Source organism: Ammospiza caudacuta, chromosome 13 (genome assembly GCF_027887145.1).
Source record: "Ammospiza caudacuta isolate bAmmCau1 chromosome 13, bAmmCau1.pri, whole genome shotgun sequence".
NCBI lineage: Eukaryota > Metazoa > Chordata > Aves > Passeriformes > Passerellidae > Ammospiza > Ammospiza caudacuta.
Genome location: NC_080605.1, coordinates 14974501 through 14991936, shown reverse-complemented (window position 1 = coordinate 14991936; position 17436 = coordinate 14974501). Strand labels below are relative to the sequence as shown.

At 58.4% G+C, this 17436-nt stretch overlaps 1 protein-coding gene across 2 annotated transcripts; it reads left to right on the top strand.

Annotated features, from left to right (window-relative positions):
• Positions 1–1219: 1219 nt before the first annotated feature.
• FHOD1 (formin homology 2 domain containing 1) lies at positions 1220–17436 on the top strand. Of its 2 annotated transcripts, XM_058813574.1 has the most exons (24): positions 1220–1416; positions 7392–7498; positions 7628–7692; positions 8998–9065; positions 9152–9257; positions 9626–9720; positions 10141–10252; positions 10345–10439; positions 10528–10671; positions 10790–11004; positions 11158–11268; positions 11556–11579; positions 12253–12306; positions 12721–12887; positions 13138–14024; positions 14281–14433; positions 14575–14757; positions 15023–15142; positions 15295–15456; positions 15557–15747; positions 15820–16012; positions 16092–16245; positions 16331–16507; positions 17009–17436. In XM_058813574.1, the coding sequence occupies exons 1-24, from the start codon at positions 1231–1233 to the stop codon at positions 17089–17091; spliced, it is 3852 nt and encodes a 1283-aa protein (XP_058669557.1). In that variant the 5' UTR covers positions 1220–1230; the 3' UTR covers positions 17092–17436. The 2 variants fall into 2 exon arrangements, with proteins under 2 accessions (XP_058669557.1, XP_058669558.1); XM_058813575.1 differs by lacking the exons at positions 11556–11579; positions 12253–12306.

Below are 17436 nucleotides of genomic sequence, written 5' to 3'. Positions count from 1 at the left end.
TGTCAGATATTCCTAAAATCTCCTGCTTGCTGATTAGGCCATCCACCACGCCTGGGAGGGGCCTCATCTCCCACCCCCCATTCCTGAGGCTCCCAGTCCAGGAGATTCACACTCCATGTCCTGGGTGGGCAGTGAGCTGTGCCCAAGCAGCCCAGAGAGGTGGGATGCTGGGCAGGGGGCAAGAAGGGACACTGGCAGAGTGCTCCAGGAGAGCCAGCTCTGAGCTGTGTCCCTGCAGGACAGGACACCTTAGCCAGAGTGAGACTTCTGGCATGGGCACTCTCAGGTGCTGAGTGCCAGCCTGAGCCCTCTGGCCAGGTAGGAATGGACCACAGGACACTCCCCTGAGAGCCTCGGGGGCATCACCTTCTCTCATCTCTCTGCCTGGGTACAAACGTGGTGCAAATGTTTGCCAGGAGAAGCCAATGGCTGCGGAACCTGGGGAATGCAGGCTGGAGGCAGGAGCAAGGGGAAAGCTCCCTGCCCACCACTCCATCACATCTGATCATTGTCATTGTCCAGGTAATCTGTCAAAAACAAAGTAAAATGGGTTTTACACAAGCTTTGCTTGGCAGTTTGAGCTCAGTATGCCCCACTTCCAGAGTGGCACCACAACACTCCTGGATCCAGGAAGCTCATCCTGTGCTGCTTCACCCCTGCCCCAGGACGGGGAGATGAAGCCCAGCTGCCCATCCGTGCTCCAGTTCACCTGGGGTGACCCGACCCACCTGGTCCCCTGGAGCAGCCTGGAGCCTCATGGGGCCCGGAGCACCCTGGATCATCCCAGTGGTGCCCCACAGGGCCTGGAGCACCCCTAACGCCAGAGCAACCTGGGGTCTGGAGATCTTGGATACCGGGGCCCTGACGGAGCCCCCCAGAGCCTGGAGCATCCATCCTGGAAACCTCTGGTGCCAGAGCATTCCAGTGGAGCCCCCCAGAGCCTGGAGCATCCATCCTGGACACCCCTGGTGCCAGAGCGTTCCAGTGGAGCCCCCAGAGCCTGGAGCATCCATCCTGGAAACCTCTGGTGCCAGAGCGTTCCAGTGGAGCCCCCCAGAGCCCGGAGCATCCCGGTGCCCGGAGCATCCTCCCCGGATGGCCCGCGGGAGGGCGCGCCGAGCGCCGAGAGCCGAGCACGGAGCGGCCGCTCCCGGGACGGGGAGGGCGGAGGGGCCGGGCCGAGCCCGTGTCCGCCCCGGGTGCGCACGGGGCCGCGGCGGCGGCGGGGCCATGGCGCTGGTGGAGGCGGCGGAGGCGACGGTGCCATGCCGGGTGCAGTACCTGGAGGACGGGGATCCCTTCGCCTTCGGCAGCTTCCCGGAGCCCCGACGAGCCCCGGTTTACGCCGTGGAGGAGGCGCTGGCCCTGGGGGCGCAGCTGCCCGCGCTGCACCGCCTGGTCGGGGCCCCGCTGCCGGTGAGCGGGGGCGGGGACGGCGGGGAAGGCACCGTGCGGGGCTCGGGGTGGGGATGGCTGGCTAGGGGGGACCGGGGGGCGAGGGATCGGACGGGGTGTCCCCGGCAGCGCTGCCGGTGTGAGTCACGGCGGGTTTATGAGCTCCTGCGGGAGATGCCAGCCTCGGCCGGCCCCAATGAGTCGGCGGGAGGAAGAGGATGTGCTGCTCAGAGCATGCAGGAACCCTGGCAGGGGGAAGCAGGATGAGGGCAGGCGTCCATCCCCATGTGGTCGGGGCTGAGGCAGGCAGCGTGTTCCCCGCCGGCCTCGCACTTCCACGCCGGGAACCGGGAGCGGAGCGCACGGGCTCCTGCGGCACCTGGAGCGTGGGGCGGTGATGGTGGGGGCGGAGAGCCGCCAGCCCCTCATCTCACCGCTCCGGCGGCAGCTTTGTCAGCGGAGAGCAGTACGGAAATGCACGCTGAGCAATTTCCTTCAGCTGGGAGGAAGGCAGGAGGCCGAATGTAAAGCGAGGCACCGTGTCTTGTTTGTGTGTCCTCGAGTCTGGCTCGGGCTGGGAAGTGGAGGAGACACGGGAGACAGGGCACCCTCCCTGCCTGTCTCCTGTGGACGTGATGCTCTCGGAGCATCCTTCTCAGGATGGGGACAGGCTTGTTTTCTTCCTCAAGAACGCGAGATCCAGCAGAGCCTGGCAATAACTGAGCATCTCGGTCTTTCAGCACCTCAGGAGTGCAGGGAAGGGAGGCAGGAACCCCGGCTGGCTGGGGAGAGCTGTGCTCAGAGCTAGAGTGGAGAGATGGAGCAGCAGGAAAGGGAAATTCAGCTCGCTGTGCCCGACACTGAGCTTGCTGGCCTTCCAGGGGAGAGGGGATCACTTTGAGACCTTTGCCTGCACCAAAAAAAACCCCTCCCGTTTATTCCCCTTTTCATTTTTCTTGGAGCAAAGAAGCAGCGTCTCATGTCGCCGTCATGGGATTTTTAGGCGGTGACTAAAGGGAGTTTGTTTGGGAACAAACAGCTTGGAGACATGACGAATGGAGCAAACTCAAATTTCATGCGTGTGCTGTGCTCCCTGGGCAGGAGCTGGGTGTAACGGGATCGCCAGCCCGGAGCGCTGCCATGGTGGCAGGGGCAGTGGCAGGGGGAGGGGACACTGGACACTGCGTTCCCGAGGGCGGCAGCGCTGCAAGGTCCTGTGCCCAGCAGAAGGGTGTTGATCCTGCGATTTCAGGCTCTGTTCTCTAGCTAATCCAAGCTCTGGATATTTTTTTTCCTGTAGTTTCCCTGTATCATCCCACAACCCTTGGTGAAATCGCAGGTGAACTGCCTGGATCCTGCTCTGGGTTTATAAACCAGATTTCTGGATTATATAGGTTATAAACCATGCTGCCTTTACCACACAGCGCTCTCTGAAGCAGCAAGGGCTGCAGAATGTCCCACCTGACAAGCTGGGATGCTGGCTGGGGTTTGCACGAGCAAATGTGCTCACTGGGAGCCTCCTGCACCGGGATTTACAGCCTGTGGAGTGAGGTCAGTCTCCCAAGGCACCCAACTCCGTTGAAATTCAGAGCTGGCACCCTTGGAGCCACGCAGATGTTGTTCCCCTGGCATGACCAGCCAAAGCCTCCCTTGGTGCCTTTTGTGCCAGGTAGCATTCAGCTCCGTTAGTCACCGCCCTAAAATTAGTAAATGAACACTCGGATTTTTCCCAAGGAACTGGCTGTAGAAAAGTTCAACTGGGAATGCCTGGTGCCAGGTTTGTCGTGCTGGGCAGCATGCCTGGACCTGCAGAGCACTGGAAGAGAGTGCAGCAGCCAGGAGGGAGCTGGGCTATGGTACCCTCGTAGTTGGAGGAAGATTGAGCTGCAGGCACCCAGGGGATGAGCTGCCATGGGAGAGCAGCTGAGCCCGGCTAAGCAGCTCCCTGTGCTGGGAACAGCTTAGAGATGATGAGCAAGAGGTTTCTGGTGCAAGCATCACTGCCTTGAATAGCCTGTCCTGCCCCCTGACACCCTTGGTGCTTCCTCTCCCTGAACAGGACCTGTCACTGATGACTTTTTCATGCTCTCCGGGAAGTGTGTTTGTGCTTGGAAATACCTTCCTGCTTTGTTTGCTGCTGCTGCATTGTTTGCCTCCAGGCTGATACTATCTTCTCTGCTTTCCAGCATTTTTTAGTACCCTTGGGTGATGCTTGGGCAGGGAGTGGCCATTCTCTGAACCTCTGCAGGCAGGTTTTGACAGGGCAGGTTTTTTTGGCTGTCCTTTAAGTCCCCAAATGCCCCTGAGGCTCCCTAGAGTACTATCTCACCTCTGAATCTGGGGATTTTTCCAAACAATTGCAAAACCCATCAGGCTAGAGCTTTGCATTCTCCTTCCTCCCCCGGAAATCTGGGAAGAGCAAACAGTTCGCTGGCCTCGGTGCCATAAACTTGCTGAGAGCTCTTGTACTCAATAGAGGTGCCGGTGGGGCAATCTCTGTGTGTGAAGTGAGCAATCCCCATCCCACAGCCCTGCTGCCCTCTGTTTCCTAACAAGCTGGAGGAGGGCTTTGGTGAGGGTCTGTGCCCCACTTCACCCCTGGATGGTAGGAAAGCAGTGAGGAGGGGTCAGCAGCAGCACTGAGTGTTGGTGCTCAGCAGCCCCCAGCACTCCCCAGCTCCCAACACCATCCCTGCATGGATGCCAGGAAGGGAGCTGCAGCCAGGCACTCATGCCATGGCTTTTCCAGGACACCAACTGCTGCCTGGCACTGGGCTCCTCCCACTGCCACAGGTCTGTTGGTAAACAGCAGGAGATCTGTTAATGAGCAATGAGCCCAGCTGGAGGAGCTTCCAGAGGGAAGCAAGCTGGCACTTCTGGGCCAGCTCTGGGTGACCTCTATAGATCCCTCCTGCCCCCATGACAAGGCAGTGGCAGTGTTCTCATCCACTTGCTGCCATCCATCATGCAGGAGTTGCCAAGCACCTGAGTGCCCTGGCAAAGGACACCCCTCCTAACCCTGCAGCTAAACTGTGGTGAATGTGCTTGGCTGGGCTTGGGCTTGAGGTTAGGGTTGGGGTGAGTTCTGTGGCTGGTGTAACTCTATAAACCATCAGCCCCTGTGTGTTTTGGGAGGAAGAGCAGCAGCTGGTGATGCCAGTGCTTTCTGAACTGTCAGTGCCTTGTGTTTAACTGCTACTATATTTAAATAATATATTTTTCCTGTAGTTTCCCCACAGCCTTTCTAGAAGAACTGCAGTGATGCTGAGAAATTGTGGTTACTGCAAAAAGAAAGTGTTAGAAAGGGGGTAAAAGTGGTAAAAGTGTTTCCTTTGCTGACAGATAAAGAGGATATTTGTTGCCTGGCCTTGGAGCGTGCGGGGATGCTGTGATAGGGGTGAGCAGGAAAATGTTATGCTGTGGTGGGGAGTGCGAGTTTGTGCATGGATGCTGCCTCCATATTGAAGGTGAGGAGGTTTCCATCACACATCCCCACTGAATCCTAGAATGATTTGGATTTGAAGGGACCTTAAAGGGATCATCTTGTTCCACTCCACTGCCATGGGCAGGAACACCTTCCATCAGACCTCTTGTTCCAAGTCCCATCCAGCCTGGCCTCAAACACTTCCAGGGATGGGGCATTCAACACAGACAGAATCTTTTTCCCGGTTGTGGGTCCTTGTTCCACATCAGGGCTGGCACGAGCATCGTGTCCTCAGCAAGACCCCAGAGCCTCCCTGTGAATGGGTGAAGGCCATCCATCCTGCTGCAGGGTGGCTGGGACTCCCAGGAGCCACGGGCTGGATGTGTGAGCGTGGGACACTCTCCTCTCCCAGCTCTGCTTTGCCATCAATCCCCATTTCCCTCAAAGTCTGGCTCATTTTGTAATGGTTTACGAGGCAGGAGACAGATGAATCAGAGCCAGCCTGCACTGGGAGCTGTCAGTAACCTGTGACCCCAACTTGCTGTCCCCAGCACCATGACACTGAGACCTCAGCTTGATCCTACACCGTATAAACCCCCTGTCTGAATAACCCCTGGCCCTAGGGCAGCTGCTGCTCCCTGGTGTGGAAGTGCTGCCCAGGATTTTTGGCAGGGCTGCAGGAGCCTGGGATGGCCTCTCCCCATCCCCAGGGAGGCCCAGGGCTTGGAGCATCCCCAGTGGGAAACGTTGCCAAGCTCACACAGGAAATACACGGGGTCAGGTCCCAGGGGCTTGGCCTCCCCCCACAGCTGGGACATGTCAGCAGCCCCAGAGGAGCTGGGGACTCTGGCTTGCTGGGGCTGTGGCAGCCCAGAGAAGGCAAGGGCTTTGTACTGGGGTGATTTGCTCTTTCCTGACTTAGAGTGCCTGGGTGGATGCAGGGATGCCTGAGGGATGCCCAGGAGGCTGGCAGAGGTGCCAGTGGGGATGCAGGGGTGTCCAGGAGCATACAGAGATAGGGAGGATGCCCAGGAGTATGCAGGAATTGGCTGGGTGGATGCAGGGATGTCGAGGTCGATGCAGGGATGCAGGACAGCCTGTCCCAGGGGAGGAATTGAAGCATTCCCCAGTGAGCAAACCCTGTGTGGGGTCAGTGTGAGGGACTCACGCTGTGAAGGCAGAGCTGGCAGCCAGGAGTGCCTGCCCAGTGCCAGGTGCTGTGTTTGCCAAGCCTGTGTTTGCTGCACATTGCCATGGCTGGCTGGCATGGCCAGCAATGTCCAACCCAACAACAGTGCCCTGCCAAATTGCCCAGTTAATGACTTCAATTCATGTGTCATTTGACTTTACCCTATGGTATTAAAGTCACACCCACCGTGAATTCATATGTGTGAGCTTGTGCCCAATGCTGGGATTGGGCACAATCAATGCAAGGAGATGGGAATGTCATGGAAAGGAATCCCAGTGAGACACAGGAGCCATACCCAGTATTGCAGTGGGATCTCCAGGGCCACAGTGGGGAAAGGCATTGATGGGAAAGGCAGAGAAGCTGTGATTGTTCCCATCTGAGCTCCTCAGCCACAACACTGTGCTTGGAGCTTTTGCAATTTGGGGTTGAAATTGAGGTGGGGTTTTAGATGGCTGATGGATCCCCACTTCTCTTCCCTATTGCTGCTTGCTCTTGTTTGCACAAGAGCAACTTTAATAATGGGGTTTTATCCCCAGTCCTCAGTTCCTGCCCTGCAGATGTGTTCCTTGGAGATGGGTTGAGCAGGGAGAGGGTGGGGCAGGGGAGTTGCAAGTGCTTTAGGAACAGATCCAGATGTGCAGGGTGCTGGCACTGCCCTCCCTCTGCTTCTGCTCATGCCCTGAGGGTGAATTGCCATGTTCCAGAAGACCTGGCTGGGTGCTGTGGGGTGCTGCTGGCTCCAGGGTACCTCAAGGACTTTGTGGGTGCTGTGCACCATGGGTGCTGTGCATGGCTTTTCTGGGAAGGTGCCCCTTGCCCCAGCCTTGTCTCAGGGCTGTGCTTATCCAAATTCTGATGGAAGACGCCACGTGGCTCTGGGCTGAGTCAGAGGGTGTGTCAGCCAGGGCACATCCCAGGGATTTGCACTGCTTTGGGGGGTCCCTGCCTGGGCTGGGTGCCCAACAGTTCCCTCAGACCCAGTGGCTGCAGGCAGGGGCAGTTTGCCAGCCCTGGGAGGAGATGGATCCTGCCCCAGCTGAGCCCCTGCTGACTAAGGGGAGCCCCAGGGAGCCAATCAGCCTCTTGCCATGGTTCCCACCCAGGGATTGCCAAGGAGCTCAGTGCTGGCAGGACCGCCCTCACTCAGCCTTTTCCTGCCTGGGGCTCCATGTTTCTCCACAATCAGCACCAGGCTGAGGCAGAAGGTGCTGGGACATCTCCCTGCAGAGCCAGTGGCTGGGGACAGGTGGGACATGCCACCCTGCTTCAGGATGTGCCTGCCAACTGAGTTTGGTGTGAATGGGAGGATGACCTGGGAATGCTCTGGGAGCCTGTAGGGCTGGGGTGGGCATGGGCACTCAGCCTCACTGTCTGCATCCCCAGCTGGAGGACTGCACGCTGCAGATATCACCCTCTGGACACTACCTGGACCTTGACTTATCCCTGCTGGAACAGAAGGATGATCTGGAGGGTTTCTATGAGGAGGTCAGGTAGGGCACATGGGGTACTTGAACCCTGTGGTGACACAGGGACCCGCAGGTGTGTGTACACCATGGGCAAGGAGCCAGGCCTGGGGTGGTCCCTCTGCAGCACTCACAGCACATTTTCCCTCACCTCAGGAAGGGGCGCCGGCCGACGCTGATCCTGCGCACGCAGCTCTCCGTCCGAGTCCACGCCATCATCGGTGAGTCGGGGCTGCTCCCTCCTCCAGCCTGCTCCAGCAGCTCCACTGCCCGGCATGGGGGAGGTTTGGCCTCTGCAGTGAGTTCTTGCCAGGGTTTTTGTGATGGAAAGGGCTGCTTCCACCCCATAACCCCTCCCAGAGATCAGGGGATGTGGTCCCTGGGGGTACCCGCTGGGTTAATCCCCTCCATCCTCAGAGATCAGGACTTTGGCCTGTTGGGCTGGGAGCCCACCACCCACTGCAGTTATTCTGGGTCACTCAGGCAAGCTCTAAAAATAGCTGTGAAGACATAAACAAAGGGCTCTTGCGCAGCAGAAAGTGCTGCCATGGTTCAGGCAGCCTGCTCTGAGGTCCTGCAAAATATTCAGGAGTCTCAAGCCTTTTTTTTTGTCTTTGGCAGGAGGAAAACAAGCACTGAGCAGAGTGATGCCAGATGGGCATCAGCTGACTGTGCAGGGCTGCAGCTGAACCATGCAGGAAGGGGCAGGAAGCCCAGGGTCAGGGTCATGGTCGTGCTCTTTGCCAGCAGTTCCCAGGCTCTGTCTGAGCTCTGAGCTCTTCTGCTTCTCCTCCCAGCAGCTCTGCCTTCCCTCCCAGCTCTGACAAGCTGATAAGCAAGTGGAGGAGGCTGCCAGGACACTGTGTTTTACAGGGCATATCTGGAGGACTACTTGGACATCTTGTTTTTGGCTTGTTGCAGCTGTAAGCCTGACCCACATAAGTTGGGATGTGTGGCTAACTCAGTTTTTGCATGTGGGAAGTGCTGGCTCCCAATGGCCTTGGTGCCTTCCAGCTTCCCAATGCCCTGGCTGCTCCGTGCTGGCTCCTGCCGGCAGGCACACCCCCATAAGCACATGGTCTCCACCCCAGTGACAGTCCTGTCCCTGAGCAACCTGTGTCACACTACTGCCTTTCCTAGCCCCATCCTGTGTTTTTTTTCCAAGCCCTGGGGCTGCTGGGCACTCTGGAACCATGTTATGGCTGTGCCCAGGGAGGGATGGCTAAAAGTAGCTCAACCTCTAGCCTGTGTTCCTGTTTAGGTTCTGCAAAGGAAACCAGAGGGGATATTTGTGTCGTTGCTGGTCAGAAAAAGAGGGCACAAAAAAAAGGAAATAGGAAAGTGGAAGGGCTGAAATATGTAGTTGTGGTAGAGCAGCTGCTCCCAGCCACTGTGTCCCACAGCCAGGGCAGTGCTGGGGTGATGGCACAGAGATCAGGATCAGGATAAGTCAGGATGAGGGGCTTTCCCAGGAAGCCCCAACTGAGCAGTGAGCCACTCACACCACATCTCTCCTTTCCTCCCAGAGAAGCTGTACAACTCACGGGGGCCCGAGCTGCGGAGGTCCCTCTTCTCCCTGAAGCAGCTCTTCCAGGTGAGGGGATGCTGGTGTGGTGGGGGACAGGGGCTCCCCCAGGGCTGGCTGCCACACTGCAGTAACACTTGGCCTTCTTCCCACAGGAGGACAAGGACCTGGTGCCAGAGTTTGTGAACCTGGAGGGGTTGACGTGCCTGATCAAAGTGGGGACAGAGGCTGACCAGAACTACCAGAATTACATCCTCCGGGGTTGGTATTTGGGCACCTCTGGAGCAGGTTCCCTAAAGAAGCTGTGGATGCCCCATCCCTGGAAGTGCTCAAGGCCAGGTTGGATGGGTCTTTTATGCAACCTGGTCTAATGGAAGGTGTCCCTGCCTGCGGCAGGGGAGTTGGAATGGGTCTTTAAGGTCGCTTCCAACCCAAAGCATTCCAGGATTCCGTGCTTGTCCCCAGGGAGGAAGGCTGGCACTCAGGGCGGGTGAGCCACAAAGTTTGCCAGGGCTGCTCTGCCTTCCCAGCAGCCAGACATTGCTCTTGCTGCAGTGATGCTGTGCAGGGATGGAAATTCCCAACCCCTGCCTGCTGCACCATCAGCCTGCCCACTCTCTGCCTTGCAGCCTTGAGCCAGATCATGCTCTTTGTGGATGGGATGCTGGGTGTCATCAACCACAACGAGACTGTCCAGTGGCTGTACACGCTCTCAGGATGCCCAGTGAGTGCCTGTTGCTCTTGGGGGGCTGCCTGTGCCCTCCACTGCATCCCCTTCCCTGCTTGTGGCTGTCCCCTTGAACCATCCCTCAGAGGATGTGCTTCACTCTCTGCCTCTGGGCTTGGTACCCTGGTACCTTTGCTTGTGTTGGGTCCTGCTCCCAACCTTCTCGAAGTCACCCAGGATCTGCAGACCTCCCTATCCTGATGTGACCACATTCCCAGGCACAGAGCTTGAGTAAGACACTCCTGCTCCAGGTCCCTTCCCAGTGCCTCTCAGCCATCAGCTCACAGCTGCAAGTCCCTGGCCCCACGGCAAAGCTCCCAGTCCTGGGGCATGGGCACAGCCACCCTACAGTGCCCCAGCAGCACGCTGGCAGGCCCCTGTCACTGCTGCTGTCCCAGCTGCCATCCCTTGTCCCAGTTTCGCCTGGTGGTGAAGATGGCCCTGAAGCTGCTCCTGGTGTTTGTGGAGTACACAGAGCCCAACGCCTTGCTGCTCATCCGCGCCGTCAATGCCGTGGACCAGGCCAGAGGTGAGCACAGCTCCAGCCTCCTGCGAGGTCCCTGCTGGGGGACAGTGTCCCCTCCCAGCCTGCATGTCACCTGTTCATGCCTCTTTTCCCAGGTGCCTGTCCGTGGTCCAACTTAATGGCCATCCTGGACCAGCGCAACGGGGCTGACACGGAGCTGCTGGTGTTCACCATGACACTGATCAACAAGGTCTGTGGGGGTGTCCCCGTGGTGCCACCCTGCTGGGGCTCAGTGTGGGTCACCCCAGTGCCAGCAGCATCCCTCTGATTCTGCCCAGACGCTAGCAGCCCTCCCAGACCAGGACACCTTCTATGATGTGACCGACTGCCTGGAGCAGCAGGGCATGGAGCAGGTGGTGCAGCAGTACCTGGGCAGCAAGGGCACCGACCTCGACTTGAAGCAGCAGTTCACAATCTACGAGGTGAGGGGGGCTCCAGAAGGATCTGGCCACGTGCCACCTGCCTCCAGCAGGGAGGCTGAGTGCATGGGGTGGCAGGGATGCTGCTGTGCCCGGTGCCATGCCCCTGGTCCCTCCACAGAGTGCTCTCAAGCTGGAGGATGATGTGGAAGAGCCGCCCTCAGGGGGACGCAAAGAGCGGAGGAGGACAGATGAGGGCCGGCGTGGGTGGCGATCCCAGGGCGGCTCCCAGGATCCCAGTGCCGATGCCCAGCCACTGCTGGGGTCTCCTGACACTCCAAAGGAGCCTCCAGCTGAGGACAACCCGCCTATCCCTGCACCAAGCAGCCCAGCAGAGTAAGTGCAGCTGGAGGTGGTCTGTGGTGGGGATGCTCCTGGGATGGTGAAGACACCGAGATGCCACATAAGCAGCACTTGGATCCATTGCTGGTGCCAGGGTGGAGAGCAGTCCTGTGGGACCTGCTCTCAGTCCCTGTCAACTCCTTCCAGACCCTGTCCCACCAGCATCTACAACAGCACATCCAGCGTGCGGCTGGCCCTGGCCTCCCCCCCGGCTGAGAAGGAGCAGCCCCCGGGCCCAGGAGAGCGCAGTGTCTACAAGTAAGGAGCCAGGGGGGGCTGGGGGCATGGAGGTGCCCAGGGCAGCAGGGTGGGCTCCCAGGAGCATGAGGTGTGTCCATCCCAGGGCACACTCTGCCTTTCCCCTTGGGAAAACAGTCTGGGAGGGAGCTGGAGAGATGTATGAGGGGGCAGCAGGTATCAAAGGGTCTAGCCAGGGGCTCCAAGGCATCCTTTGGGCATGCACAGCTCTGCTCCAGCTCCCCATTCTCCACTCTGCCCATGCTTGCCCTCTCCTCTGCCCACTCTTTCTGTCTTTCCTTTTGCAGGCTGCACCAAACTGCCCCTGTCTGGTAAGTGCCTGGCTCTGCACGTGCATGCTCCCTCCCAGCATGATCACAGAATCATAACATCCTGGAATAGTTCGGGTTGAAAGGGACCTTAAAAATCACCTAGTTCCAATGCTTCCACTAGATTGCTCAAAGCCTGATCTTACAGGGATGGGGCATCCACAGCTTCTCTGGGCAACCTATGCCAGTGTCTCACCACCCTTACAGGGAAGAATTTCCTCCTAATATCCAATTTAAACCTACTCTCTTTCAGCTTAATGTCCTATTAATTCTCCCTTGCCCTATCCTATGATGCACTGGGGGAGCAGTCACTTGCACTCACCTTGCTGCCCCCATCCCTTGCCTCTCCCCTTCAAGTCCTACCTGTGAGACCCCAAGCCCCTCCCTCATCACCCCACAGGATGTGGTACGCTCTGATCCCTGCTTTGGGGTGAGGTGTCCTTGCTGGGGGTGGCACAGGCTGCTCCAGGTGATGGACAATGTCCCATCTCTCCAGCACCCGAGGCCACGTGGTGCCTGGGCCAGAGGGGACTTGCCAGGGCTCTCCTGGCTCCCTGTGAACCCTGGGGCCATGGGGCAAGGGTTCCATGCTGGAGGGCTGCCAGGTGGGTGTGTGCAGGATGCATGAGCCCCAGGGGACTGCCAGCAGTGGGGGCTAACCCCTGTTTTCCCTCAGGCGGGAGGAGGCCCCCTCCTTGCATGAGGACAAGCCTATTTTGAAGAAGTTTGAGTGAGTAGAGGCATGCGTGTGTCTCCAGGCATGCGCTTCCTTGGAGTGGTACCCGGCTGGAGGTATCTGGGCTCTGGCCACACAGGGCATGAGGAGCAGGATCATGCCCTCAAGTCTCTGCCTTGGTGCCCTCCTGGGTTTTGCAGCTTTTGGATGAGGGTTGCAGTGAGCACCAGGTCTGTTGGGACCAGCTGGTGACAGCAGCACCCTGTTGTCACAGCCGTGGGGCCATCACCCCTCTCTGCAGGGCTCAGAGGAGGGTGAATCCTTGGTGTCCCTTATGTGGTGTGGCCAGCACAGGGGGTTTCTGTGCTGTGGGACTGGCTGTGCAGTGTGGCATGGCGTGGTTTGCTGGTTGTCCCTATTGTCCCCATCCCTGCTTTGCTTTTGGCCAACATCCACCCCATCTTGCAGAGCTCGCTTTTTGGAGAACCTGGCTGCAGCCCAGAAGGAGAAGATCTCTTCCATGGCCAAGGGACGGCTCGATGTCCTCAGTGATACTACACTGGAGCATCCTACTGCTCTTGCATGGGAAAAAGACCACGGCACCTCTGACCCCAGGGTGGAGCCACCCAGCATAAGTAGGTGCTGCCAGGGTGTGTGTTCCCAGCTCATCTGGGTCCCTGGGTGGGGATTAGTGGCCCCTCAGTCCCCATCCCATCCCTGCATCTGTGACACACAGAGCCCTGGAGGAGATGGTTGTACCTGCTTGCTCAAAATACTGGCATCTGAGCACACCTCACTGCAGAGCAGGACTCCAACTCTGCATTGAGCCAGCACTACCCGCCCCCTCCAAGCAGATTATTCCAGCTTCTTCCTCTCTCCCTGCAGGGTCTCATTTGCCTCGATCTGACATCACTGACTCCTGCAGCACCATCTCCTCTGACACCAAGTTTATGCTGGACATGCTCTATGCCAAGGGCTCCTCGGAGTCGGGGAGGGAGAAGGTGCTCCATGAAATGCCTTTATCCCCCCAGATCCAGGGTGAGGTGGAGATGGACACCAAGGGAAGCAGCAGCCAGGAGCAGGAGAGTGCCTGGCCCTGTGGCAGGGCTCCAGACAGGCCAGTAGCCAGCGCCCATGCCAAGCTGGTACGTGCCATGTCCAGCATAGATGATGAGACCCACACACAGAAGCTGGAGAACACTGGAATGATGCCCATCAAAAAGGACACAGAGCTGACATGGGAGCGCCTGGAGACCGTCCCTATGCAGCTGAAGATCAAGGACATGGACTTCACTGACTTGGGGGATGAAGAAGATTTTGACATCCTGGACACGGGGCCAATGACCAACGGATCTTTCCTCCATCCTGGAATTGAAGCAATGAGTGCTGGAACATTCATGGCTCCCCCTCCACCTCCTGCCCTCCCTGGTTGCCCACCTCCTCCACCTCCTGCCCTCCCTGGTTGCCCACCTCCTCCACCTCCTGCCCTCCCTGGTTGCCCACCACCTCCACCACCTCCACCTCCTGCCATCCCTGGCTGCCCACCCCCACCAGGGCTGCCAGGTCCCTCAACAACAGATGGCCCCTCCGAGGCCAAGAAGAAGAGGACAGTGAAGCTCTTCTGGAAGGAGCTGAAGCAGCTGGATGGGACTGTGGGAAGTGGCAGGTTTGGCCAGGGGACACTTTGGGCATCCCTGCAGAATGTCGAGGTCAATACTGCGAAACTGGAGCATCTCTTTGAGTCACGGTCAAAGGAAGCGCCAACCTCAAAGGTACCAGTGGGCACCCATTGGCCGAGGGGCACTGAGGGGTGGGAGGAAGGCTGTGAGTTCCTGTGGGGATCCTGTTACCCCTACCCTATCTCAAGGATGGGCACCAGAAGCCTGGAGGCTCAGTGGGAATGATTATGAGCAGTGCACAGATTTGGTTTGGCTCACTGCCTGGTCTGTGTTTGGTTCCCTGTGTTCATAAGTTCATGAAGGTGAGCCCTTTGCCTGGCTGTCCCCACCCATGCTGCCCTCTTTGCAGAAAGCCATTGATGGGAAGAAGGTGGTGGTGGTGTTGGATCCCAAGAGGAGCAACGCCATCAACATTGGCCTAACTGTGTTGCCACCCGTCCATATAATCAAGACAGCCGTGCTCAACTTTGATGAGTTTGCAGTCAGTAAGGAAGGGATTGAGGTGAGCACAAGAGAAGCAGGCTCAGCTCCTCTGAGGTCCTCAGCAGGTCATTTCCCCAGGCTAGGAGGCATCCATGCCATAATGCCTGGGGTGACACATCCTCCATATGGAGTCTGACATATCCCTCTCTCCCTGCTGCAGAAAATCCTAACCATGGTCCCAACTGAGGAGGAAAAACAGAAGATCCAGGAGGCCCAGTTGGCCAATCCTGATGTGCCTTTGGGCTCTGCAGAGCAGTTTCTGCTCTCCCTGTCTTCCATCAGTGACCTCACAGCCAGGCTCCAGCTCTGGGCCTTCAAGCTGGACTATGAGAGCCTGGAGCAGGTAGGGAGCCATGTACCCCATCTCCCCTCTGCCCTCCCACTGCTGACACCCCAGCACTGCTAAGCACTGAGCCAAGCATGTTTCTGGTGAGGACCAGTCATATACAAACATGGGAGGTGCCCCAGCATGGCTGGGGATGGGCTGCAGACCCCCAAGGCAAGCAAGGGCTTGGATTGATCAGGAGGTGGTTGTCCTCATGGGTGAATGCTGAAGCTCCCAAGGGAGAGGGTGGCCAAGGCATCTCACCTGCTTCTCCCTCACCCAGGAGATCGCAGAGCCGCTCTTTGATCTGAAGGTAGGCATGGAGCAGCTGGCCAGAAATCACACATTCAAGTGCATCTTGGCGACGCTGCTGGCGACGGGCAACTTCTTGAATGGTTCCCAGGTGAGGAGCAGGGTGAGGACCAGCCATGGTTTGTGGGGACCTAGAAGGGTCTGTGGGGAGCTGGGAGGTGCTGGTGGGGACCCAGTGGATCTGCAGACTGGAGGTCTGCTGGATTAGAGACGAGAGTCCCTGCTGAGTCCATTGGGTTTCAGAGCAGAGGCTTTGAGCTCGGCTACCTGGCGAAGGTCTCGGAAGTGAAGGACACAGTGCACCGGCAGTCCCTGCTCTACCATCTCTGCCAGATGGTGGTAGAGAAGTTCCCAGAAACCACTGACCTCTACTCAGAAATTGCCTCCATCACCCGCTCCGCCAAGGTGAGGCAAGGCAGGTGACACCCAGGCAGGGGGAGGCTGTGGGTCCTGTGGCTGCCCAGCTACACCAGCATGGCCAAGGAGTGACACCTCACTCTTCCAGATTGACTTTGAAGAGCTGGCCAACAGCCTGGTGCAGCTGGAACGGAGGTGCAGGGCCTCCTGGCACAACCTGAAGGTGATTGCCAAGCATGAGACCAAGCCAGTGCTGAAGACCAAGCTGACAGAGTTCCTCAAGGACAGCACCCAGCGCATCATCGTCCTGAAGGTGGTGCACAGGCGTGTCCTCAACAGGTTGGTGGCTTGGGGACACAGCAGGAACCTTGCAGTCCTGTTGGTGGCCCTCCGTGACTGATGTTCCCGTAGGTTTCACTCCTTCCTGCTGTACCTGGGCTACCCAGCGAGCGCGGTGCGGGATGTGAAGGTGACATCCATCTGCAAACTGCTGCAGGAGTTCGCCCTGGAGTACCGCACCTGCTGGGAGCGCGTGCTGCTGCAGCAGAAGAAACGCGCCGCCCACCGCGAGCGCAACAAAACGCGGGGCCGGCTCATCACCGAGGTACGGGGACACTCGCCTGGGTGCCACCAGGAGGTGATGCCCACCATGTCCCCAACACCAACTTCTCCTCCCATTGCAGACTGAGAAATTCTCTGGCATTGCCGAGGCCGTTCTGCCACCTGCCGTGGTGTCCAGCAGCCCCAGGGAGCAGATGGAAGCGGGTCACGAGTGCATGAAGATTGTGCTGACCTCCCCCACAGATATCCCTGCCCGCCGCAGCCGAGCCAGCCAGGGTAGGAGCAGGATGGCTGAGGAACTCAAGACATGCCCAGCTGGCTGGGAGCAACTGGTGCCAGCATCCTCATTGTCCCCATGCAGGAACAGGGCATGGCACCCCGACCCACGGCTCTCCAGCCCAGGAGGATGTTCCCAGTTCACCTGATGATGCTTCAGATGAAATCATGGACCAGCTGGTGAAATCGGTGACACACAATCCCAACCCCCGACCCTGCCCCAACAAGGAGCGCAGGAGGTCCCGAGGCAATAGGAAGTCTTGTAAGTCCCATCCCTGTGTCCTTATGCCCTGTTCCATCTCTGTTCCATGTTTTGTTCCTGTACACTGTCCCATCTCCATGTCCCTGTCCCATGTCCGTATCCCTGCTCAGATGCGTTTTCCCGGCTCTGTATCCCTGTCTCCTTACCCTTTCCCATCTCTTTGTCTCTATTGCCATGCCCTGTCCCATCTCTCTTCCCAGGCTCTGCCCAATCCCCATACTCCTTTTCATCTCTGTCCCCGTCACTGTCTTGCTCCATCTCCATGTCTCTGTGCTCTGTCCCCTGTCCTTTGTGTCCTTGTTCCCATGCCCTGTCTGGCTCCTTCCCCATGGGCCACCCATGACCTGCCATGCTGAGCCCACCAGACAGGATGTACCCTGAGACCAGTCCATGCCAGTGCACCCCATTACCCTGTCCCTGCCTGAGCAGGCCCCCATGTGTGGGGACTCTGGCAGCCAGTGCTGCTCGCGCTGGCAGTGCCACACTCTGCTCTTCCCGCAGTGCGGCGGACGCTGAAGAGCGGCCTCACCGAAGAGCTGGTGCAGGCCCTGGGCCTGGGGCGGGTGCCTGGCATGGAGATTTGAGGGGGCTCTGGCTGCTCCCCACTGCCAGCAACCCCAGGGCAGGACGTGGTGGCAGCTCCTGCGGTCCTAGGAAAGGCACGCTCTGCACCTTTGGCCTCGCCTCACTTTTCCCTGCTGGCCTCCAGCTCCCAGAGGCGCAGGGAGCAGAATGGCAGTGATGCCCCAGAGCTGCTCCATGGCGACCGGGATGGAGGATACTCAGCACTTGTGCTTGGAGGCTCGAGGTTCATCTTCTCAACAGTATTAGAGCGGTCAAGGGGCTGGACTCAGATGCCCTCTGGAACTGGGTCTGGCCCACAGCTGCTGTGGTAATAAAATGATCTGATATGCTGCCAGCATCCCTTA

Excerpts from the sequence above, each read along its gene's own strand:
- FHOD1 (XM_058813574.1), top strand. The coding sequence starts at position 1,231 with ATGGCGCTGGTGGAGGCGGCGGAGGCGACGGTGCCATGCCGGGTGCAG. Across the intron at positions 7,499-7,627 it reads GGTTTCTATGAGGAGGTCAG|GAAGGGGCGCCGGCCGACGC; the intron begins GTAGGGCACATG and ends CCCTCACCTCAG. Across the intron at positions 16,013-16,091 it reads GGGGCCGGCTCATCACCGAG|ACTGAGAAATTCTCTGGCAT; the intron begins GTACGGGGACAC and ends CTCCCATTGCAG.